This window comes from Notothenia rossii (assembly GCF_949606895.1).
Source record: "Notothenia rossii genome assembly, chromosome: 8".
NCBI lineage: Eukaryota > Metazoa > Chordata > Actinopteri > Perciformes > Nototheniidae > Notothenia > Notothenia rossii.
In genome coordinates, this window is record NC_136906.1 from 52,239,305 (window position 1) to 52,265,070 (window position 25,766).

At 40.2% G+C, this 25,766-nt stretch overlaps 1 protein-coding gene across 12 annotated transcripts in view; it reads left to right on the top strand.

Annotated features, from left to right (window-relative positions):
- LOC307016871 (leucine-rich repeat and fibronectin type-III domain-containing protein 2-like) overlaps nucleotides 1–25,766 on the top strand; it is a 321,008-nt gene that overhangs the window by 291,544 nt on the left and 3,698 nt on the right. For 10 of the 12 annotated variants that reach the window (XM_079646221.1, XM_079646225.1, XM_079646223.1 and 7 more), the window contains one exon: nucleotides 13,479–14,875. In XM_079646221.1, coding sequence (XP_079502347.1) covers nucleotides 13,485–14,875 — 1,391 coding nt within the window. In that variant the 5' untranslated portion in view covers nucleotides 13,479–13,484. Of the gene's footprint in view, nucleotides 1–10,695; nucleotides 11,634–12,143; nucleotides 14,876–25,766 lie in introns of those variants that run through there. The other 2 variants (XM_079646217.1, XM_079646215.1) reach the window with 2 other exon arrangements.

The window sequence follows — 25,766 nt, forward strand, 5'->3', positions numbered from 1 at the left end:
CCATGCGTGTGGGTGTGGAATTAACGGACGTGACGTTGTGCGATTGAGTTGCCAGGAAACCGCTTCGGTTCATGTTAATTTACAAACTCTTCAACTACAACCGTAGTTATATTTAAAAACATGTTAGAAGGCCTCACAAAATACTTTACTGCAAATTAAAATGTAAATGTGAGGGAATGTGTGTATAACAAAATGCATTGGGTGATAAACAAAACCAGAAACAGGCGTAGGCAAGATCCTCAGCTCGATGATTGGATGGTTTAGCCGCAATGCATGCTGGGATTTGGTGTTTATGTGATGAAAGTTTTTTTTTAAATAAAATAATACTTTATTCTCTTTGAAAGTCATCACATAACGGCATTGTAATACACGGTTCGGCTGCATTAAGTATTACATATCTGCCATAATTCTCTATTTATAGAGCCCTGCTGAGAAGACTTATAGACAAACAGGAGAACTGCCGCCAAAAATGAAAACGTGACGTGGATCATAAATATATAAGCAATTAAACAACATCTTACATTTCTTTTCACACAATACGTCACCTTGCAATATCAGCACTAATTCGGCTGACTTTGGTAGATAGGCTGTATTTACACCATAACGGTGCAGAGCTGATAGAAAGGGACACCTGGTGGTTGAAGAACGTTATTGAATTTTATTATTTTACTATTAGATATTAATAGGATCCCTATAAAGTATATTCATTACTCGTTATTCTCTACTAATAGTTAATTAAAGACTGTATATAATGACTAGTTTGCACACCCCTTTCAATATTTCATTAAGAGTTTGAATTAGTGTTTTCTAAGCTAAGGTTTATTGACATATCATATTATACACAACTACGGTGTAGTTATGCAATGAATGAAAAACGTAGGTCGCAGGTTCCTCAACAGTGCATTACAAGACATCTATCAATATGTGTGTACACCTCCACCATTAAACTGTCATTCTGCACATTTCTTATACTATCTACATATCTTATAAGAGTATAATACATATGTATAATATCAGTGTAATAATAAACAAATAATAAACAAATAAGTGCTTGAACATAGTTAACATTGCAGGAAAGCAATATATTAGACGTTAATGTTTTTTTTCAGGCTTAATATTTATCTGTAGATACAAATGTCACAGTGTGTGCTGTGTGCTCTGCATGTGTGACCATCAAAGAGGGTTTCATCCCTCCATATTCTTCTTCTATACCCCCAAAGCTTTTTTCTTATTCAAAAGAAGACCTTAACCTAAAGTACTCTTTAATGTTTAAATTAAGCCTTATTAGTTTGTCTGTTTTGCACATCCTTCTATTAATATCTAATAATAAAATAATACAATTCAATAATGTGCTTTAACCACCAGGTGTCCCTTTCTATCAGCTCTGCACCGTTATGGTGTAAGTACAGCCTATCTACCAATTGGATAAAATATAAAAGTCAGCCGAATTAGTGTTGATACTGCGAGGAGACGTATTGTGTGAAAAGAAATGTAAGATGTTGTTTAATTGCTTATATATTTATGATCCACGTCACGTTTTCAGTTTTGGCGGCAGTTCTTCTGTTTGTCTAGAAGTCTCCTCAGCAGGGCTCTATAAATAGAGAACTACGGCAGATATGTAATATTTAATGCAGCCGAACCGTGTATTACAATGCCGTTATATGATGACTTTCAAAGAGAAAAGCAAGCACACTCGGAATAAATTATTATTTTATTTTTAAAAAACGTTTTCAGATTTCACATCACATAAACACCAAATCCCAGCATGCATTGCGGCTAAACCATCCATTCATCGAGCTGAGGATCTTGCCTACGTCAGTTTCCGGTTTCGTTTATCACCGATGTATTTTGTTATACACACATTCCTTCACATTTACATTTTAATTTGCATTAAAGTATTTCGTGAGGCCTTCTAACATGTTTTTAAATATAACTAAGGTTGTAGTTGAAGAGTTTGTAAATTAACATGAACCGAAGCTGTTGCCTGGCAACTCAATCGCACAACGTCACGTCCGTTAATTCCACATCCACACGCATGGATTAACATCGATTTAATACATTAATGTAGCCTTTGTTTCTGCTAAAAGAGGTGTCGACCAGCTGGGGAAGCAAGAAAGTCGGCGTAATTGAGTGTGACTATTAAAAAATAAATCATTATTATATTAATATTGACAATAACAACCGACCGTCGGGGTAGCATTTCCTTGGCATTTCCGTTTATTTCTCCACTGGTTAACATGGGTTAACAATACCGTGTAACTGTCACGTTTGAAGGGACGAAATCGTGACATCTTCACGTCTCCCAGCATGGTAAATCGTCACATGTTCACGTCTTGCCGTGATATCGGGTTGGTTACAGCTCAGAAGCGTCCCAGAAGCGTGTCGGCGCTGGGCTCCGCTCAAAATAGGATTCAAGTCTATTTTTCGACGTGAGGCGTTGCATAGCGCCGGGCATGAAGTGGACCGGTCAGAGCATCCAGTCAATCCCCAAAATAAACTAATTTGCAGACCCTATCCCTCCGTAGTCTTTCAAGTAGGAGGAGAAATGCCAACGTTCTCCTCCGGTTTACAGGCACTGTGTAAATTATATATATAGAATAATTATGATGATGAATGCATTTTTTTACCACTAAAATACAGCAACACATCTTTGATTAATGTCGTTTATAACTGGACCATTACAATTATTATTAACTTTGTCTGTACGAAGTAGCCTGTCCGGGAAATATGCCCAAATCAACAACAACTCTGAGCCGGCACGCAAGACGCATCTGAAATGCTTCTGAAACGCGCCCGGTGGGCTATGACGCCGGAGGAGGCCGGACCAAAACCGTGGCGCAGCCGTGACGCGACGCAGACGGACCCGACGCAGACGGACCCGTGGAATCGAGGGGTTATCCCTGACAGTCAGCCATTGGCTTACCATTTTCTTTTGCATCCCCCTGGCATCCCCCTGGCTGTGTTTACTCAACGATTTAGCATCTTTATGTAACCCACTGGATAAACCAAGGTTACAAGTTTCTTGTATTTTGTTTGTTAATAATTATGTATTATTTATTTAGTTATTTTATAGTATATTTTAGTTAAATGGTCAACTTTTAAGAACAAAGCTCATTGGTTCATAACGCAATCATGATTGCAGTTGGATAAAAATCCGCCAAGTCCCGCCTCCTCACTCGGTAGGTGAGGGCACGTTGGAAATGTGTGTGTGAGGGAGCAGCGTCACGCTGGAACAACGGAGACACTTGTTGTGATCATTATATGCACAAAACAGCGCACATTAAGAGTTTGACCAGGACGGCGGTTGACCAATCTCTGGGGCTGTCGTTGGGGGTTGGAGCTGCCTTTGAAACCGGGAGTTTTGATTATTAGTTTTATTTTCCTCGGCTGGGTTTTCATGATACCCTTGGATAAGAAGATTCTGGATTTTCTGGATTCTGGATTTTGGACCTTACAGGAACTGAACAACAAACTATTTTCTTTTGGGGGTTTATTTGTATTTTATTTGGGGTGCACCCAGGTGTCAAGCGCTTTAAAAACAATTGAAAATATTTAGACTGTTGTTTATTCCTGTGCCAATGTATATCTTTTTTTCTTTATAAAATCTCAGTATTCACTCCTTACTCTGGTGTTCGACTTCATTTATTACCCATCCTTTAAGAACCTGGAATACTGGTCCAGTTTTCACACACCTAACAGACTGGTTACACTTACAACCATCAGAAAATCTATCTTACCACCATATCAAGCAGGGGAAGCTTTATGTGGCAGAACATCTTGTGTTCAGATGCCGTTGATAGGGTAGAGCTCGTCCAACTGAATGCAAAAATAGGATTCATCACAGACTTGGTAATGTGATGGTTATGCAGCCATCTGTGTGTATAGATGTGCATTGTAAAGATGTAGATGTGTGTTTTGCCTATGTGTGGGTGAGAGCCAGCAAGAAAAGAAGGGATGATCTCAGTTTATATTGCAAAGCTTTCTGTTTTGTATTTCATGCTGTTTATCCGCGTGATTGTTTGGAATAATAATATTGAATAATGGCACTGCATGTAAATGAATGAGCACAGAGGTACACTGAATTAATTTCTGTTTTAGGCTGCTGGCTGTGTTTATCAGAGTTATTAGACTGTTTGTCAGAGAGATTATCACGTGCAAAAATGAATTATGAATGAAATTGCAGGTGCATGGTTGCATCTAGCTGGCTGCATAACAAGGGAGGAGACTTCATCATGTTTAGTAGGCTGGAATGGCCCAATTTTATTTGACTACTGAGATATGCTGATTTATGACAATCCCATGTGTTGCAGTTTACACCACGTTTCTGAGTGCCTGCTGTCTACTGATCTCCACTTGTGTTGTAGCAAGGTATTCTCTGATCACAGCACATCTCTCTGGTTGGATACTTTATATCCAACCAGAGAAAAGGATCTGGGTCACATGACATCCCAGATAAAGGTTACTTCAGTGTCCCTGAGGGCCAAAAACCAACAAACTCCATTATGGAACACACTGTACAAGCAAACACAAGATGTACAGATGTAGCACTGAATTTCGGACTCCAGTTTACAGCTTCCAGCCTACTACCTGCCAAATACCAGTATAGAGGAATGTTAAGCCCTCCCACTATTTTCCAAGAGGGCGTTGCCAGATTTTCAATTTCAGGTTTTAACCAGGAGATGGCGCTTCATTCACAAATACAGAAAGACAAGTTTCATGGACTTTCAGTTGTGTTTTGAAGAGCATTTGAACCCATCAATATTTTAGATCAACTAAAGTATATCTAATCTTGTAATTCAATAATATATAGTCTTTATATATTAAATCATACATTAAATCATAATGTAAATGTTTACATTACACTTCTTTATTTGTTATGCTCATACTTTAACCTTTACAATCGTTTGCTTTAATATGCAGTATATTTGTGTGTTTGCTTCCTCCTGCTCCCTTTCGGACACATACTGTATGATTTATTATTATTATTAATATGAAGATATTATTAAGATAAGATAAGATGTTACTTTATTGATTGAACATTTTAGTTTAGAATGTGCTGTCCCACGGTAATTCAGAAGGCTCACAGGTCACATTCCGACCATTATTTAAAACAATAGGTGCTTTCACACCGTCTACAGTTTGATTTGTATAGAGGGAGCTCTGTCAGTTTTCGAATTACCCATTTGCTTTCAGAGCACATCCTGCTACTAAATATGTCACACGCACGCTCTGTTGACTGGCGCAGCAGCGCGGATGCGATCAATTGCTATAAAAATACTCTTCTACTAATACAGACGGTGTCACTATGCCGGCGGATGTGGCCGTTGTTGAAGCCTCTTCAGGCTCCGCATCGGCAGGCCTCTCCCTCGGTGTGGAGCTGTCAAGCTCGACCCTAACGCCGCTTACAGCCGGCCAACTAAAAGTTGTTTTCCGTTCACGTTGTCATTTTTAGACTCCTTCGCTTCTTTGCTTGTGAATCCAAAAGCTTTGATGCTTGGCTGTTTTCGTTTTGCCATATTTTTTTATTACACAGCCAGAGTTAAAAAAATATCAATATGAACATTTCAAATACCGCGCCGGCATCACCGCCATAACCATAGCAACGTAAGTAAGAATGCAGCGCCGCCACGTACAGATGGCAACACCCAGACATATTCACAAATATAAAAAAAATATTCAGAAACTGTAATGAACAATAACTATTATTTATTTCAAGAACTGTTATTTACAGAAACTCAACATTTCTAATCTGTGTGACACAAATATGCACGATTATTTTGGGCCCCCCCTATTTATCTCAAAGTCGGCCTTCAGGGGAGCTCCCTCCCTCTTCGAGGGAGCCAAGCTCCCCCTAGCTCCCCCCCATTTCGAACAGTATCTGTGGCTGAATGGCCAGCGATTAGGTGCGGCGCATTTATCATAGGTGATCAGAGCTAACTGCCTGCCGTCAGATTTCATTTAAAAAACAGATCTGATTTTAAGACTATTTCTGCGCTCATAAAGAATGATAAGAATAAGAATAATGCGTATTGAACTGTTTTCATTAATTAGTGAGTTTATGTAACACTAGAACCGCCAATCGGGTCAATTTGTGTGATGTGTGTTGTGTGTGTGCAATGTAACTTTTTTTCAATAAAATATTAAAGTCTCCCAGTCCGTGACTTTTCCTGAAAGTGTGTTATGTAGCACCCTATGTTGTTAAAAATTGCATTCTAATAGCGGGATTTGACGGGTTTAGGTAGGCCTATACAAAAACCTCTGGCGGTTCTAGTGTTAAGGTAATTAGGTACAGTAGAAGCCCTTTTTTTTATCAGTAACACATTTAGCAGTTGAACATAAAAGTCAACTAAACTGAGGGTCACTTGCAATTACAGTGTTGTGTCTAACTGTAAGCTTGTCACTCAGAGTAACCTACCGTTAATTTAGCTGCTGGAGAAGAAAGATCAAGGGGGGAGGGGGGGAGAGAGCTGTGGTTGATGGGCCATTAGTTGTGTAAATACACAGCTGAGAGCTGCCGTTTCATTCAGACTGTTTAAAAAACTGTAACAACGGACTATTTTTCTTAGCGGATGCATGTCAATTTAAACCAATACATACAACTATTTTTTAAATCAATACATGATACAACTATTTTTTAAATCAATAAAAACGTTTTCTAAATTCATAAAAGCATTTCAATTAATATTGGGAGTCATGTCGTTACTTTGTTGAGAATGTGGCCGTGTAATAAGTGGCATAATTTGCAGCGACTTGTTCCTTATGGGGAAAATAACACCCGTCATGTGTGTGTAGAGATGTGTGTGGTTAAAACACTTTCATGAAGTGAAGGAATTTCCTTCTATAAAACAGCTGTGGGCAGCAGTGAGTGTCACGGACATGAATTCATAGATCAAGGCAGACTGGTGCACACACTCTCCTGTCCTGCCAGGCGACACGCCCGTTCTAAGCCGTGTCCCTCACTCCTCACATCCCAAGCATCCCCGAAAAGTGTAATATGTTGTTACATCTCAGATGTTGTGTTTCAGTTGTGCTCTGTCTATGTTCAGTGATGCAAACTTGTCACCTTTCGGCGAAATTCGCCGTTTTGAATCCAAAATAAGTCGTTTGTGTGATTCATGTAGATCTGCAATACAAATATTTTTGGGGTATGGGGGGGCTGGGACCCGGAGTAATCTGCGGCCGTGAGCTGTTATGTGCCATCATGACACGCATGGTGTTCTTTTTTTATATATTATAATGAAGTACGAGCTGTGTGCTCGAGTCTTCCTGCCTGTCGGCTCTGCTCTTGGATGTATAATAAGGCTCTGCTGCTCCGAGATCATGGTCTAGCTTCAGCAGCTACATTACCTACGGGTGCGTTCGTTAATATTAACTGTGCGTCCGGAGTCACTGTGGCACAGACTGGACCGCTGGTGAACAGCTGTTAGAACGGGCCGTTCAGGTGTTCAGAGCAGAGCTCCCTGTCGGAGCGGCAGAGCGTGATGTGAACCTAAAAGTTTTTCTGTGGCAATATTATTTAAAGTCCATGTAATGTCCAAAATAAAAGTTATTCTGTGTTAATAAATCGCTTCATCACTTTCCACTGTTTCATTTGACATATCAACATCAATGATTCTTTCCATAAATACCCCCCAAATAACATGAAATGTGTGCCACTTTCCCGTGTTATTCCGCTCCGGTAGCGAAAAGCTTGCCAGCCATTAACCCAGCTGTGTGACGTCACACGTGGCAAACACCAGCCTCGTCTGGATTGTTTGTTTTGTATCCTTCCGCTATTTTCGCTCAACATATGTGTAACCGGACCTCGCTAAACTTTTTTTATGTAACAATTCATGATGGGGAAGCGATGTGTAGTTGTGAGCTGTGAATGTTTCCTGATTGCTATAAACATTGATCATGGGTGCTGGAAGATTGTGCACAAAACTCGGGTCAGAATTAAGTTACTACAGGTGTTATGCCAGCTTGAGCTAAATGTCACCAGAGTACAGTGAACTTGCCTAGTGACTGAAATATATAAAAGTTGAAGTGAAATAAGTAAGGCCAAAAATGAATTACGTCTGAATATCTTTATTATTTTTACCACTTTTAATTATTTGTGGGCTCGCACATATACCAAAATAGACTAATGTACACTGCAATAAAGATAAAATGTTACAAGTGAAAAATTAACAAAAGAACCCTTTTTTATTTATCAAACAGTAAATTAATACAATCTTACAAATTTGTGATTTGGAAAATGTTGTTATATTTACATGTTTCTTTGGAAAAATAATATTGTAAATGATGTACTTTGTAAATTATTTACATCATGCGAAACCATTTTAACCAGTTCAGCTGCATGACTTATGTCAAATTACAGATTTGGCCATTGAAATCCCTGATAGCGGCCTCCCGGCTCAGGGTAAGTCTTCCGTATCTTGGTTACAGCACATGCAGCGGGACTCTGATTTTTGGGCCGAGTAGGCCTACACCCCAGCACCAACGTACAAACTGTCGATAAGCTGTATATCGATACTTCCTAATGAAAAAAAAGTATACAGATTATAAATATATTTGGAGAAAAATAAAATGTTATGTAGTAGCCTACTATTATGTAGCAATGGTTACAAATTGGCTTATAACATGATATTTGTATTTTACTTGTACAAAATAAATATGAGGTTATACATGACTGCTTGACAGAATCATAGACCTCTTATATATTTCCTCACATGTGTAGTTGTTTCTTTTCTCAAGCATACATTGAACTTGCATACACAGAAAAAATAAAAGCCAAGCTGTTTTTGACTGCTTGAAAGAGTTTAATGGTATCTTTAAAAGTGTACCATATCTGTAGCGACTAAAAGTATTATATGAAAGCAAAGCTGCAATAGGCAGTTGGGTCAATCAATATTTACTTACTGGTGTAGTGGGCCATCAACTGCTCTGTGTTGTTGTTTGTATTGAAGATACGCTATTTTCAGTGTCCAAACACTGAGACAGCCTTCTCTAAAGCCTGGGTGGCTAATAATGCACCTTGGTTTCTCGTCGGTGTCTTCTATCTGGCAGAGTCCTGCACGGGTCTGATTTTCAAGACCCGCTCCCGCCCCGCACCCGTGACGTGCAGTACCGAACCCGCCCCGCTACCCGCACATATTGCCAATTAGTCCCGCAACCCGACCCGACCCGCCGGCACATGATCCGCAACCCGACCCGAACCCGCATATATATAAGCAGTGACAACGTGCAATTATTAACACACGCAGTTGCATATTTGGCTCAAAAAGCCTGGGATGTTGTTTATTTTCTCCATCTAGGATGACACCAAAAGCCTCCCAGACGTTGGATTTTGCTCTTGAGGAAGAGTTATTGAAAATGCTGTATTCTCCGCTATAGAGAGCTTCACCTCAGCCATTCAGAATGTGGTGCGCTCAGCAGCAGATAGATGCACTGCAGAGGTTATGATTATGCTCGGTACCGCGGAGGAGAGGTCTGAGGATTTAAACATTAAACTAAATTATTATTGTTTAAATATATTTATTATGCAACACCCGCAACCGGACCCGCATCATCTTTGTTTTACCCAGAAGCGAACCCGGAAAAAAGCGTTTGAAAAAATACCACCCGCAAATCACCTTTTTTGCGGGTCACCCGTCGGGTACCCGCGGATACCCGACCCGATGCAGGACTCTGCTATCTGGTCAGTAGGTTGCAAACTGTCTATTTGTTCCATCACCTGCCAGATCTCTCTGCAGCATACACATTCATCTGCAGTGGGCATGCTTTCACAGCATTGACATGTACACCTGAATATTGTACAGAACATTAAAAAACAAAACAATATCTGCCGGACGTGTGAGGAACAGATGACAAATTAAGATCGACATTTAGTGCAGGTCAAACTAAATAAAACAGAATTTACCATTCAGTATTGCCGACTCGAGTCTCGCCGGCTGCGGAATCCGCTTCTCTTTCACAAGTTTCTGCCTCGTTGTTCGATTGCTGGGCAGGAGGCTCGTACTTATAAGGCAAAATGCCTTGAAGTGAAAGGCTAGCTGGTTCACTCTCTACTTCTGTAACTGAATCCAGATAACCCACTGAATCTGAGCTTGAATGATCGCTGTCGCTGTCGCTGTCTGAAGTTATCGCGTTGCTTGCCATTTGGACTGATTTGATCAAATGGCAATGTTTGCCACGTGTGACGTCACCGCTCGTTCGGGAGTGATCGGGGGCGTACTCGGCAAACTTCGGAACCAACATCGGTTTTTAACGTATATGTCATTTAATTATGACGAAACTTTAAACATTTTTATTTATTTTTATTCTGGTGATATCTAAACTACATGTTAAAAAACACCTGTGTTAGATGCATTACATGGCCTTTAAGGAATCGTTGAGCTAGCTAGCTAGCATACATTGTCACTATCTGCTAACGTTAGCTTTAGCCTTCTATTTCTAATAGTTTTTTTCATAGGCTATAAACAGAGGTGGTATAAGTATATATATATTGTACTTGAGTAAAAGTAGAAGTACTCAGATCTTGTACTTGAGTAAAAGTAGAAGTACTCAGGTCTTGTATTTGAGTAAAAGTAGAAGTACTCAGATCTTGTACTTGAGTAAAAGTAGAAGCACACAGATCTTGTACTAGAGTAAAAGTAGAAGTACTCAAATCTTGTACTTGAGTAAAAGTAGAAGCACACAGATCTTGTACTAGAGTAAAAGTAGAAGTACTCAAATCTTGTACTTGAGTAAAAGTAGAAGCACTCAGGTCTTGTACTTGATTAAAAGTAGAAGCACACAGATCTTGTACTAGAGTAAAAGTAGAAGTACTCAGGTCTTGTACTTGAGTAAAAGTAGAAGTACTCAGATCTTGTACTTGAGTAAAAGTAATAGTCCCAGAGTGTAGGAATACTCTGTTACAGTAAAAGTCCTGCATTCAAAATGTTCCTCAAGTAAAAGTAGAAAAGTATTATCATCAAAATATAGTGACAGTAGTCATTGTGCAGATTGGTCCATTTCAGAATAATATATATGGTATGTTTTATAATGATTGATCATGAAAGCTGGTAAAGGTGCAGCTAGTTTGAATGACTTTGTATACTACAGGGTAGCTTGTGGATTTACTCCAGGTGGAACTAAAGTCTGATTTAACACTTGATTATATTTCACTTAATTAATCCAGATCTGTGAAGTAACTAAAGGTATTAAATACATGTAGTGGAGTCAAAGTACACCATGTACCTCTGAACTGTAGTGGAGTAGAAGAACAAAGTAGCAAAACATTGAAATACTTAAATAAAGTACAAGTATCTCAAAATTGTGCCCAAGTATAGTACTTGTTGAGTTTATGAACTTAGTTACTTTACACCATGTGGCTATAAAGATAAAAAGACTTAAGCCTTGCACAGAGGCACGAAAATACATTCTCAAAATGCTCAACAGTGCTGCCAAAATTATAAACTGACTGCTACACAATTTAAAATAAATGCTTTTATATATTTCTATTAGATGTGACTCTTTGGTGTTTCTGTTATTATTAACACTGCTGCTTTAGTTGTTCTGCTAAAATCCTCTGTTATTCCTCATTTTAAAGCCGATATTCTGTGGGGTGGGGGAGCCGGGGGCTCGGATCCTTGTCACCTTTTTCATACCTGGTGAGTTTGCATCCCTGTATGTTAAAAAGCCTCAGTCACCTTAATTCATGTAATAAAAACATCTCAGGTCAGTAACACTCAAAGCTAAATGTGCAATACCATGTTCAGCTATGTTACTATTTATAATGTTATTGTTGTTACATCAGAAGATGTACATATTGAAATGATTTCTTAACTTACAGTAGGCTATTTTTTACAATGTGTGTTGGAAGGATTTATTAAATTACAATGAATATTGTCATTGTTGAAGGCTTTTAGAGAAGTTTGAACTATAAGCCTGAATTACATAAAATGTTATACCTAAAAAATAAAAGCCACAATAAATAAATCACAATTATTCTAGTTATTTTTACCTCCCGTATTGCTTTCAACCCACCAGCTTTTATGGTGTTGTTACGTCACTAACTGTAAGCTCGTCACATACAGTATGGTCACTCAGAGTAACCTACAGTTAATTTAGCTGCTGGAGAAGAAAGATCAGGGGGGGAGGGGGGGGAGAGAGCTGTGGTTGATGGGCCATTTGTTGTGTAAATACACAGCTGAGAGCTGCCGTTTCATTCTCACTGTTTAAAAAACTGTAACAACAGACTATTTTTCTTAGCGGATGCATGTCAATTTAAATCAATACATACAACTATTTTTTGAAAATAAAAACATTTTCTAAATCCATAAAAGCATTTAAATTAATATTGGGAGTCATGTCGTTACTTTCTTGAGAATGTGGCCATGTAATAAGCGGGATAATTTGCAGCGACTTGTTCCTTATGGGGAAAATAACACCCTTCATCCAGATGAGGATCCCTCCGCTACACTTTGGGATCCTGATCGACCGACGAAGCTCCATTAAAATATACATATTTTTAGTGAATTACTGAGTTTAGGCACGTTAATAACGTTTTAATGAAGTTGAATACAGTATATTCATATGTGTCAGTGATTTCATGTCAATTCGGCGAACATAAACATAAATGATCGTGGTGAAGATGATGATTAAATTATGATTAAAAATCGAGAGCCGGGCTGCATTTCCTCCCGTTCGTTTTTTTCGAATAACAAAATTATTTTGTTAAATAACAACATGGTGATGTTTTGTAAATGATTACATGTCTCTTATTTAGCACAGAGTATGATATCCGTGACATATGGATCTTAACAAAGTTTTGCTGTACATCCAGCGTACTGTATCTGACTTTATTTCACATGAGCTCCAGTGTGGAACCCCACTGCACCCCCTGGTGGATCAATGATCCATTGCAGCTGGCTTCATTATAATTACATTTATCTATCACGGGGGCGGTCTCAAGTCAAGCTGGAGGTTTTCCCTTGAGCGAGGGCAGATCACGTACCAATCACGGCCCTCGCGTTTCAAACTGTCTGAAATGAATCGCTACATCTGTATGCCCTTGACAAAAAAAAGATGCTGCATGTCAATATCCAGATTCTTTATGTGTGGAAACATAGTTATTGTAAACAAAAATCTAATTGCCCTTGAACATGTTATTATTATGAACATGAGATTACTATTTTTAACACATTTTAAGAATGTTTTGTCCTTCCTAACATCATGCAATACCAACATTGTACTCTTGGGGCATAGCTTTATTTTAAGCTGAGCCCTTGCATCAATTTTTCTTTTTTAAATGTCATAAACGTGTTGACCTGATATTTCTTGCCCCTAAATACCTGATACAATGTTAGTATACTTAATGTCTTCATCAAGGAATGTTTCACATGAATGGTCTTTCAGGGGGGCACTGTTGAATGTATGATAACGTTTGAAAGATGATAACATTTGCAAATAATCCCTATAACTCATCTGTCTCTGTTTTTGTGTTCCTCATCCAGGCTCCTATGTATGACTCTACCATGGACCACATGATCTGGTGCCTGCTGGTCCTGGGAGCCACAGTGATGACCACCAATGCATGCCCCAAGTACTGTGTGTGCCAGAATCTGTCTGAATCCCTGGGGACATTGTGTCCCTCCAAAGGCCTTCTATTCGTGCCTCCGGACATTGACCAAGGCACGGTGGAGCTCCGTCTTGGAGGAAATTACATACTCCGCATCACGCAACAGGACTTTGCCAATATGACTGACCTGGTGGACCTGACCCTGTCCAGAAACACCATCAGTTACATTCAGCCCTTCTCTTTTGGGGACTTAGAAACACTGCGCTCACTTCATATGGATAACAATCGCTTGGTGGAGATGGGTCCCGATGACCTGCGAGGCTTGGTCAACCTGCAGCACTTCATCGTTAACAACAACCAGCTGAGACGCATCCATGACAAGGCCTTTGAGGACCTGGCACCCACCTTGGAGGATCTGGATCTCTCCTACAACAACCTGATGTCCCTGCCCTGGGACTCAGTCCGACTGATGATCAACCTGCACCAGCTCAGTCTGGACCACAACCTGTTGGACTTTATTCCAGAAGGAACCTTCACTGACCTGGAAAGACTTGCTAGATTGGACTTGACCTCCAATCGGTTGCAGAAGCTACCACCAGACCCCATTTTTGCCCGAGCCCAGGACTCAATGATCCTGACCACACCCTATGCTCCCCAGCTGTCTCTCAGTCTAGGCGGGAACCCGTTGCACTGCAACTGTGAGATGCTGTGGCTGCGGAGGCTTGAGAGAGACGATGACTTGGAAACGTGTGCCTCGCCTTCTGCCCTGAAGGGTCGTTACTTTTGGAACGTGAAGGAGGAGGAGTTTCTGTGTCAGCCACCTCTTATTACCCAGCACACCCACAGAATGCTGGTGTTGGAGGGCCAGACTGCTAGCCTAAGGTGCGAAGCAACTGGCGACCCTGCTCCTACCATCCACTGGATCTCCCCCGAGGATCGGCTGCTTGGAAACTCCTCCCGAACCGAGGTATACAGCAATGGAACCCTCAGCATCACCATCACCACCTCCAAGGACTTTGGCTCATTTACTTGCATTGCTGCTAATGTGGCAGGGGAGTCCACCGCCTCTGTGGAGGTATCCATCGTTCAGCTCCCCCACCTCAGCAACGGCACCGGGCAGCCATCAGCACCGAAGTCACGCCTCTCTGATATTACAGGGACCACAAGGATCAGCAAAGGGGCACCAAAGAGCCAACCAGAGAGGACTGTGACCGTCTCTGAGGTGACAGCAGTTTCCGCGCTGGTCACTTGGACAGTGAGCAAATCATCTCCCAAGGTGAAGATGTATCAACTCCAGTATAACTGCTCTGATGATGAGGTCCTGATATACAGGTAAGCACTAGCATATTCTTCTAGGAATCTTTAAGGGAAACACAGCTTTTGTCAAGTGTCCCAGAAAGCCATGACAGTGTGAGAGTGAGTCAGCACAGACCCGGCGGAAGACACAAATCTGTGGGCGGGCATTTGATTAACAAGGGCGGGCCCAATGTAAAAATAATATTGGGCGGGGCACATCAGCTTATTGATCTTGCTGAATAATTATAGCCACATGCCCCCATCTGTACGTAACATGCTGTATGTGTGCCTGGAATTTCACTCAACGGAAAATGATACAGATGCCGACAGATTTTGGAAGTTCTCGGGCACTAGGTACGTGCAGAGGATGTTACAGAGGAAGGGGCTCAAATGAATAAAAGGGCACATTGGCGATTTTTCTTAATCATTTAATAAAAATATGCCTGTGACAGTGTTAAAGGAATATTGAAATGTTTGTATTTAAAACAAACCCATGACTAAGGTTGGTTCAAACACTGCTTTATAAGTTATTTAAAAATAAATGCAAAGAAATAAGTGTTTAAGTAAATACTCCTCACATGATAGCTATCTCAACTTTTACCTAACCCTCTGACTGACAGAAAGTCTGTACTGCTGACAGAAATGAGCTTTCTTTATTATTTAATTATTAACCGCGATTCACCAATTTGTGAGTTCTTAATTGTCAGTTTCCAGCTTTCAATGAGCCATGGGGCCCCCCTTGGTGCTAGGCCTGAGTCAGTATGCACAATGCAAGAACCCTTAAACTGAAAAAGCTAAAGGAAATTCTATCTATCTGGACTTGTGCTTTTCCTACAGTGTTATGGACAGTCTAGCAAATTACTGTCGAGCACCAAGCCTCAGTCAATGTTAGGAACCGACTGTTGTGCATAATGGAACAGCTGACAGTTATTATTCGACAATTAAAAAGGTGAATAGAAACAAAACCAATTTAGTGTAATCTAGATGTGTTAATAATAGTTAGAAGCATTTGTTGTAGGAACTTGATGAAAGTATTCCAACCAAGTGGCCAAGAAATCCCTCCATTCAACTCAAGTTGAGTTTCACCTTTTTTCTTTTTTAAATGTGCACAGAGTAAAAAATATTAAAGTAAAATATTTTGTTTAGAAGCTGTCTGAAATGGTTAATTGGTCTAATCTCAAATGCAGTTTACTTGTGCAATATAGAATCACAAAGCAGTAATTGGCAGTGGAACTAGATCTTTTTTATAATATGTGACACCAATGTTATTGTCCAGCCTTGTTCAACGATAGTGAAGCAACTATTGCTCCTCCTTCATCACCTTTTCATCATCAGATGTCTCCCTCACTAAGCACTCTGCTGTGCTATACACGGCTCCATTATGCTCAGCAGTCCAGAAACGGTGCAATTTCTAAGCCCAAGAGGCAGGGCTTTCTGTCAATCCAGCAGCATGTGATGGGGATGAAACCAGCCAGAAGAAATACAATTACTTAATGCCATTTAAATCTCTCTCAAAACTGTGGAAAGCAAGATATTTAGAGCTGTAGCCGCAGGGCAGTGGCTACCCTCTTGTTGATTTCATTATGAAGCATTTTGTCCTTCTTGTTTCACTCCGATTATAAAGTAGCAAGAATGCTTTTCAGCCCTCCATGCCATTGCTGCATACAGTACAACTTGAGCAAATAGTAATCTATTTGATATATTGTTATGTTCTTGCTAATAACATTTTTAATTGAAATTCAAAATTATTAATATAAATAATAAGGCCCTATATTTTATTTTATTTTTTTAAAGCACACACTTATCAATATTTCTGTATATGTGCCAGTTTTAGTCAGCTGGTCAATTTTCAACTGCAGCATTTTGACGAGGTGTTCCACAGGTGTTGATCGACAAAAAGGCAGGACATTTACCGGTACATAACATGTCATTTAGCGACTAATCTAATGAAGCAACTTACACTAGAATGCCAATAGACATGCAAGTACAATGTGACATCAACAATATCCACTTCATAGTAAATGTAGGCATGCAATGATTTAAAAATACACAAATTAGAGCTATGATAGTCTTTGAAATGAAACTGTTTGTGTCAGGTTTTTCTGGCATACAGTCTTCTGTAGCGCCGCCAGAAGGGAGAGAACTGTACTGAGGAGAAAGTGAAAATATCAACCTTTCAACTGAACCTTTCTGAGCCCTACCGATGATGTCGATTGAAGAACATAATTTGAATATGAGACAGGCAAGCCAAACTAACAAGTCGTTGCTAACCCAGCCTAATCAATGACGTTAGCAAAAGCTGCCTCCAATAAGAGAACATAAAGTGACAATGCTGCCATGAGAATGTGATTTCCTACTTAAATAAGGTAGTGTTCTTTTCCTGTATGTATTTCTGAAAGCAGACAGAAATGTTTCACAGATGGATTCATGAAAGGTAAATTCAGTGGAGAGTAGTTATGTGGAGACAACTCTCAGTAAAAGTTAAGATAAGAATGGAAGTTTGGAAATAAGTCGCTGCTTGAATTCAAGGGATCCAGACAACTAATTTCAGTTGCATTATAATGTTGAGCACACGAAGTTAGTCAGCAGTTTCCTCTTCAAACACTGGAGCCAGGGGAGAATGTTATCACTGCTGCAGTTTCCATGACTGCTAAATTGTTACTGTTAAGGCCTGAGGTACCAAAAAACAGCACTTTGTTGCCAGGTTGAAAAGAAGGCTTTTTTAAAATCCCCAGAGCATTTACTATTCTCAGATATTCTAAAGTTTGTTTCTGCGATAGAATCAGATACGGGTTGAGTAATAACAATTCTTTAAGTAGAAGTTTAAAGAGTCGTAGAATAACAACTTGAGTATGGGTTTACAAATTAGGTGAGAAGTCACAAACCTTAAGAGCAAGTATGCATTTTTTTCTTTTTCAAATCGAATAAAGTTGTAATTTTTGGGCCAGTTCAAACAGAGAGGTAGGGGAAAGGGGAGAAACATAAAAGGACATGGGTTAAGGCCGGATTCGAGCATGTGTCCGCTGCAGCAGCACTGAAAAAACTGAAAAGTTGACTTCAATTAAATGTATGATGTCAACAAATGTCACATAACTGTATAAGGTAATATTTTTTTATCAAAGGGACTGAGCCCCAGTACATGGGCCATCATCTCAACAAAAGTGTGTTCAAATGTCATTTTGGCAAGAAACTTAAATATTTACCATTTAATTAAATTCAAAGGAGATGTTTTCACAGCACTAACAACTGAAACAGAGAGGGGAAAGGATGCCATATTTAACTTCCTTACACTAGATTAACGTATTATACATCATTCAAACTACTAATTCCATAACCCTTTTTTTAATCAAAGCAAACATTAAAATGTAAATACATTGTTTATTTTTATTTAAATGGTGTCTTTTTATGTAAATAACAACCAGATTTGACAAAACAATGTAAAAGGACAACATTTAGAATTGTTTGCACAGACTTTGGGACAGCTAAAATTCTTGTTCGGGACAAAATAAGTTTGAAATAAAGTGTGGCTTAGGTTCAGGTCTGGTCCTAGGACTGATCATATAACTTTAGAGCGGCCATCGCACAAGAAAGCACAGTCCAGTAGCTAGGCAACCATCTCTCACACCAGTACACATGTGTAAATGTATTAATTGTTCTCTCTAAAATGTACTACATTAAAAGGTGGGGTAGGTAAGAATGGAGAAACCAGCTCGAGTGCGCTGGAATTTGAAAATACACTGCCGGAAAAGATCTGCCACTTCCTTACAGAGACCCTCCTCCAACACACACGAACGTGCACATGACCAATGAGGGCACGAGATAAGTTACACACAGATGCTGACAGGCAGGTAGGCCATCCAGTTATTTTAGCCGGGCCGGCTCAGATGATTGGTCGTGCTTTTTACAGCGCTACGGCTTCCACAGATGACATATTTTTATGGATTTTTTGTCAAAGCACTTAAGAGATTCATTGCTATCGGGATGTTAAGAGCATTCCATGGAATGTAACAAAAACTTACCCCACCTTTAAGAGTAAAAAGGTACGACTGACTGAAAAAGTAAATGTCTTTCATTCAAATCACATTACTGTCCACCTCTGATGTATAATGCACCACATATTTCCTGCTCATGAATCGGTGATTCTCCTGGTTCTTTATGCAGCTGTCATAAATCAAATAACAGCTCGGCCTGCATCCTGTCATTGATCTTTCTGTAAAATTGCAACACGCAGAACAATACTTAACCACATAATGGCTACAGTGTCAAGTCAAGGGAATTAATGTCAGTGCACCTGTGTTGGAGAGATGAATGTCAGGTCTGAAATCTAGCTCCCAAAGCCAGCATTACTGGCTATTAGCTGTTAGATTCATGTCTGCTGACCTGAAAAACATAATGTAGTGTATTGATCACAGCTCACACAACAACAGCACTATCTCAATTTTGAAATGTCACGCCTCCTCCAGGAATGTGACATTTCCACTAGGAGCGGAGGAAATTATAATGTGTGCACTTCAGCAACTGCAAGAATTTCTAATGTCGTTAAAGTGTCAGAGAAAGCACTTTGTTGATTTAAACCAGTGGAAAGCTTTACTGGATGGATCAGATATTAAAAAAAGAAAACACTTATTTTCGTTCATTCAATGGAAAACTATTGTATGTATACAGTAAAATATGAAATTAAACTCCACACTGAAAAAACTGAAACGTTGACTTTCACATCACTGTATCAGGTTAGTTGAAAGCAATAATATTAAGTTCAAACTGAAAATATTAAGATCAACTTAATATTATTGCTTTCAACTAACCTGATTCCGTTTTTTCAGAGCACTTTCAGCTCTATAAAGATGTTAGCCTCTACATTTGAATCCCTTTACCACAATTAAGTTCTCATAGATCACAGTTGGGTTAAACCCATTGTACGCCATGGATAGGAGCTGATAAAAACTAAAACCAAAAGAACATAGGAAAATATTAAAGATAGAATGTAAACTTTTGCAAATTACCAAATGACAAATGCATCGCCCTACAATGAAACAATGTATTAATGAACAATAAAAAACCTATTTGGTCAGGTTACGCTGCTGCTCTACCATTCTCTATACTTTCTGTTACAGAAGGTGAGAGTGATGTGACATTATCAAATCAAAGAGCAACATATAGTGTCATATTACCCCTCTAGGGTAGAGGAAAACAACACACACCAGAATGGATTTGGTAATTATTATAATAGGGTTTAATAAATAACAATGAAGGTGTACAATAAGATGAAACAAAAAATAGTGTAAGCCAAACAAAGGAGCCAAAAGGGCGTAAATCTGCTAGAAACAGAAAGAGGACTCTAAAAAATGAGCCTAGTTGACACACCTGAGATCACTTCCAGTCAACACTAATTGGAAGGAGGCTGCAGGTAAGGCAGCTAACATAGGGGAAACAAAACACGCTACTCTAAACACATATCACCACACGCTACTCTAAACAACTAAACACCCCTAACACACAAGACTAGAAGTTCAGAAGAGTCGAATACAATCTACTAGTTTAAAGAGCATCTTGCAGGTTTTTTTTTTTTCTACATTTATGCTTAAACTTGCTTGAAAATTACAATTAAAAAAGTGAATGTAGGATTTGATATGTTTTACGAGACATAAGGGCAGGAATTCAGAGGGAAAGGAGCAATTTTGAGCTCTGCTACTAAAAACTGCTTTTTTTTTAACGTCAAACGCGTCATATTACAACACATGGGGGAGTTAACTTTCTCGGACTCGTTCTCTGCCCAATCCGCGGTAGTAGTTTGTAGTTGGTTTGAGCGGTTGTGATTTAGTGAACTGGTATTTTTTCGGTAATTTTACATTGCATTTCACCATTTGTAATCATAGTGAGCTTTTGTTTGTGCAGGTTGCACAAACTCAAGCCTGTCAGGACATCGAGTCCACAGTTTCCCTCACGGGAAAAGGACCGGAGCTAGCGTTCGTTCCTGGGTGCGTTGTGCATCCACCTCCCTGCAGCACATACTCCGTCTCCACAGCTTTATCAAGAAACCGTATTACATCTCTCTCCCCCCCTTTGCTGCTCTCTCTCTCTCCCCCCTTCGCTGTTCTCTCTCCCCTCCGGTACACGGCACCATAAGACGTAGTGTGGTGATGCATTAGGTAACGCTGTGGTGGCTGTACTGCTCCAGCCGTCTCCTTTGTGTTTGTTTGTTTCCCCCTGTCTGTATTGTTTGTGTGTGCGTGGTGGCTGTCACTCCTGGCTCCCGGCTCAACCTCCACTCACCTGCTGCAATCAGCTGTGCACCCTCCCCGACTACACACCTGCTTTCCATCAAGCCATTTACAACGGCATATCAACAGAGGCTCCACAACCTTTCTCCGCCAGATCGTCAAGTATCAGCCGTATCTCGCGTCTCCCCTCCGGTACACAGCACCGTAGTGTGGAGTTGCATTAGGTAACGCGAGATACGGCTGATACTGGCGCATTAGTTTCTGTTATGGATCAGTATCAACAGTCCTGCCAGTAAAGTTACTATATTATCAATACTACTTTAGTTATAGCCTGATATATGATTGCTAACTTTACAATGTTGTGATGTGACTGACGTTAGCTAACATGCTAACGCCGGTCACTCACCAAGACAGCTGCTCTGTTCTCCACTGGTTCTCCACACACCAAAGCTCCATTTCTCTCCGATGGTCGTTATTTTTTCTAATCCTTGGCTGCTCCTGGTCTCTTGGACGCCTAGTAGGCTCATAATTATAATCATATGCATTCGAATATATATTTTCAACCTCTTCTGTGTCAAAACTAGCATTGTGATCCATGTTTATTCATAAGTTAGACCGGCCGCTCTCCCCCTTGTTTCCCCCATGTTACGTCACACGCGGGAGTTCACGTGCCGAGGCTTTTTTATGCGGGAGTGAAAATGTCTTACAAAAACGACGCCAGATGTCACTGTAGTGTATACTTCTGTATATTTTTTTGAAAATCTAGTGTATTCATCATTTTCCTACACATTTATTCACAGGTGTCTTTAACCTGGAAGTTGCTCTTTAAGTCTGATGTGTCCACGCAGCAGCAAGATGTGTGAGGCGTCTGAGTGCAACAGAGCCTCCCGAGTGATAGCTGTCCCCAGGCTTTGTAGCGTCATCTCTGGCAGGCGTGCGCTGGGATGGCAGGGGGATTGGAGCGCGTCGGCGTGCTCCAATCAGTATCTTTGGGGGCGGAACCAGGAGTTGGTAGCCACTCACGTTGAAGCAACCACACAGCTCATTTACATAACAGGATAGCAACACAGGATTAACAGAACCGGAGAGGCGACAGCCGTCACACTAGGGTCCAATCCCAAACCACTCCCTCGACCCTACCCCTCCTTAACGGAGTGAACTACGTCTGTAGCCACACTCGCAGCTCAACGAGGCTCCCTCCTGTCAGATGGAGGGAGTAAATACAGCAGCAAGCTTTGGGACGGCCTCCCCTCTCTCCGGCAGAAACAGGAAATGCCGTAACTGTATGTAACAACGGTTTCAAATCTACGGAGCCCTTGGGGACATGGAGAAGGAAAGAAAAATTATTTGAACAAAAAAAAAAAGTAAAATTGATGAACCGCTCCATTGTTGTGGTTTCTGTGTTGCCGTAGCAACACAGAAACCGTAGCTTTCTGGTCAGCCAAACTGACCAGAAAGTGCATTGAGCTAAATGAAAACATTTTTTATTTATTTAAAAAAAAAAAAAAAAAAATGTTCTTCTCCATGTCCCCAATCAGCATCTCTTTGACAAAAAATGTAAATGAATAACTCGAATAAAACTCCAAAAATCTTTAATTATGTTACTTTTTTGTAAAGCTCTTTTAGTTTTAAACCTGATGTTTATAAGCTTCTTAGTTTTTGCAACAGTCTGTAAATATACACAACTTTATAATACAATGCACACATTTACCTTTTTCTAGACTAAACACAGGTATGATCCTAAGTTAAAACACATGAAGTTACCATGAGGTTGTTAACATCGCAGTTTATCAGTGGACGTTTGCTGGAACTACTTGTTAACAGCTTGTTTCCTGACGAACACACACAGCGTTGAGACCGGTCAGGTAGAGACCCATGGTAGAGACCGGTCTCAAGTCAGCACCGATGCAAACTCACTGTTTGAGGGCTTGATAGCCCACCGCTCCACACTCGTTGGTTTGGAACAGCACTTAATATGGCGGACCCTCCGCTTGAACGCGCAAACTGAGGGGTATGGTGTAGGGGGCGGCTTGGGAATGGGCCTAAATATTTTTTATTCTGCCTGTTCTGTTATTAGCAACTTTATGCTAACACATTAGTGCTTTCACACTGCTGTCCAAAGTTGGCTTGCAAAAATCAATGAATAGAGTTCATTCAAACATCAATGTAATAAAGCTTTAGTCACATTTCAACGACTTGGTTTTTGAAGTTATGGTACTGGCAGTAACCATTTCCTTTTATGCTAGCTGCTGCATTCTCATATTCATGACATATGGGCTTATCATAGAATATTCCCTGCAGCGTTGGCTTCATGTTTACATGAGCTATGCTGTTGTCAGTTACAGTATATCAAGCACAGACTGTAACACAAACCACAGACATAAAGTGGTCCCATTTTCATCACAACTTCCTTTTCCTAATGCCTCCATCCATTACAGTTAGATAGAGCGGATGTTTTATTGCAACCTGGAGATATTCAAGGATATAGGCACAGACACAAAAATGTCACGGCCCATTTAGTTATCAATGCAGCTGCCGAGTCTGAGAGTGAGGAGCAGCCAGAGAGAGGCCATTAAAGATTTCGCTTATATAAGCATAATCAAATTTCCCAGCAGCACCCTGATGTTTAGGCCGAATCAATGGGCAGGAGACAATTTGGCATGACCTTGTCTGTATTTCTCTAGAAAAAAAACAGCCTTATGAAATTAGTAGAGAATGAATAATATTTCAACGATTCTTTGCGTATATAATCCTGAAAGTTTCATTTTTCGTTGTAAAAAACTGCAGTCTGGGGTTATGGTTATTTGTTTGTTGTCAGCTGTTTCTTTGAACTGAAAAAATATGTAGAGTTATTAACCGAAAAACTATTGGAAAGCTTAAAGAAGCCTAAGCCATGAGCCCATCTCCTCCTATGTCTCCTCTCCCGCTCTCCTCTTCCCCTCCCCTGCTTTCCTACTGATTAATGCTTTGGCCTCCCACCATCATCGGGAGTTAAGCAGGCCACTCGACAAATTGCCTTTTGCAGCCTGAAGGGGCGGGAAAAACTTTATCTCCCCGTGATAAGTACGGCATAGGTTTCTCTGGACTTTGGATTTATTCCTATAAATTAAAATGAATTAGCAGTCTTTGCAGACACCTGAAATCAATTAGACCCAGACACAGGAGCACGCAGCGAACAGCGGAAGCATCACCAGGCTAAAGAATTCACTCCCAATCCCAGGCAGCCAATTATAATAGGGTAATGAACTGTAGCACAAGTTTGAGAAGTGGAACTTTTTTATTGGAAAACAGCTTTTTATGTTGGAGCGGTGGTGACTAATTGGCATAGGGCAAACACTGAAGTTGAACTCTTCTACAATCCTTGATATGTGTCGGATAAATGTCTTTTTGGTGGGAAAATGTGAGATGAATTAACCAGTCACCATGAGCAAACTGTTCTTTTAGACTGACTTGCAAGTCTTGCAAGTCACAGTTTTTCAACTTGCGAGAGAAATTAGCCTAGCCTGATCGATCTAATCTCTATAATATAATAATAATAATAATGATAATACATTTCATTTGGGGGGCGCCTTTCATAGCACCCAATGACACCTTACAGGGCATAGGGGCATAATAGGGAACAATTGAAACAGTGCATTTAGTGAAATATCAGCCAGGGTAAAACATGTGTTCATCGTCATCCTCATAAATGTTCTTTCTTTGCCTGCCGTCCTTCAAGCAAACTTGCCAAAGCATTAATTATACTAACCGTTATCAGTATGTAATCATTCGGCATCATTTTGATACAATGAAATCTTGGCAAAATATGTTCATTTCGTTGTTGTTGGTATAAACATGGGGATAAGCCCCGCCTCCTCCCCAGTGGGTCTAGTTTGAGTGTCGCAAGTAAAGACAAATGATGCCTCAATAAAACTCATGTGAGTAAGGCGCTGCTAATTGTTGCTTTGCATCCTGTGTGAACACACCATTAGTGATCAAATCAGATTGTCCAGAATTCACCCACCTATCTGCTTGGTTGCCACGGAAACAATGTAGAAGTCATCAACTTTATAGCTACACTGAAGAAAAAAGTATTAGAAATGGAGGTCTGTAATTTTGCCATCCTTTCTAAATGGGGTGCAGGACTCCTTCGGCACACCAGACAATCTCAACAAACCCCTATTGTGTGTTCTCTAGTCACCCTGAAGTTCAGACCATCAGGTCCATGCATGCAGGGGAATCTGGCATGGCAGTGAAGGAGTGATATCATTGTAACAGCAGGTGTGAGACCATTGCAGTAGCCCCTCTGCCGCTGGCCGCCGTACAGCTCGCCTTGGACAGTTGAACGCTTGCTGTATTGGCACGACAAAGTGTGCCCACTCTCCAGTCCTTCATACCTTTCCTAGTTTTTGAACTTATTTATTTATCACTGCTCCAGAGCTCCAATATCACATGGACCCTCTGTGCAGCGCAGCAAGACAGATGGCTCTGAGGGATAAAGCCAATTACTGTTGGCTGTCTGTTAGAGCTGTACAGACTTAGCAGTGTAGAGAAACTCCAGGGAATGCAAATGGAGATCCTGGCTATATATTCCTATATTAATGAGAAAGTGCACAGTGAATAGAGCTTGCATTACCTTCTGTAGCAGTTAGTTAAGTCTACATGTACTCAAATGACATGTGTAGCTCTTTCAAATGCTGAAGGCTCAATCCATTATAGCATTTATT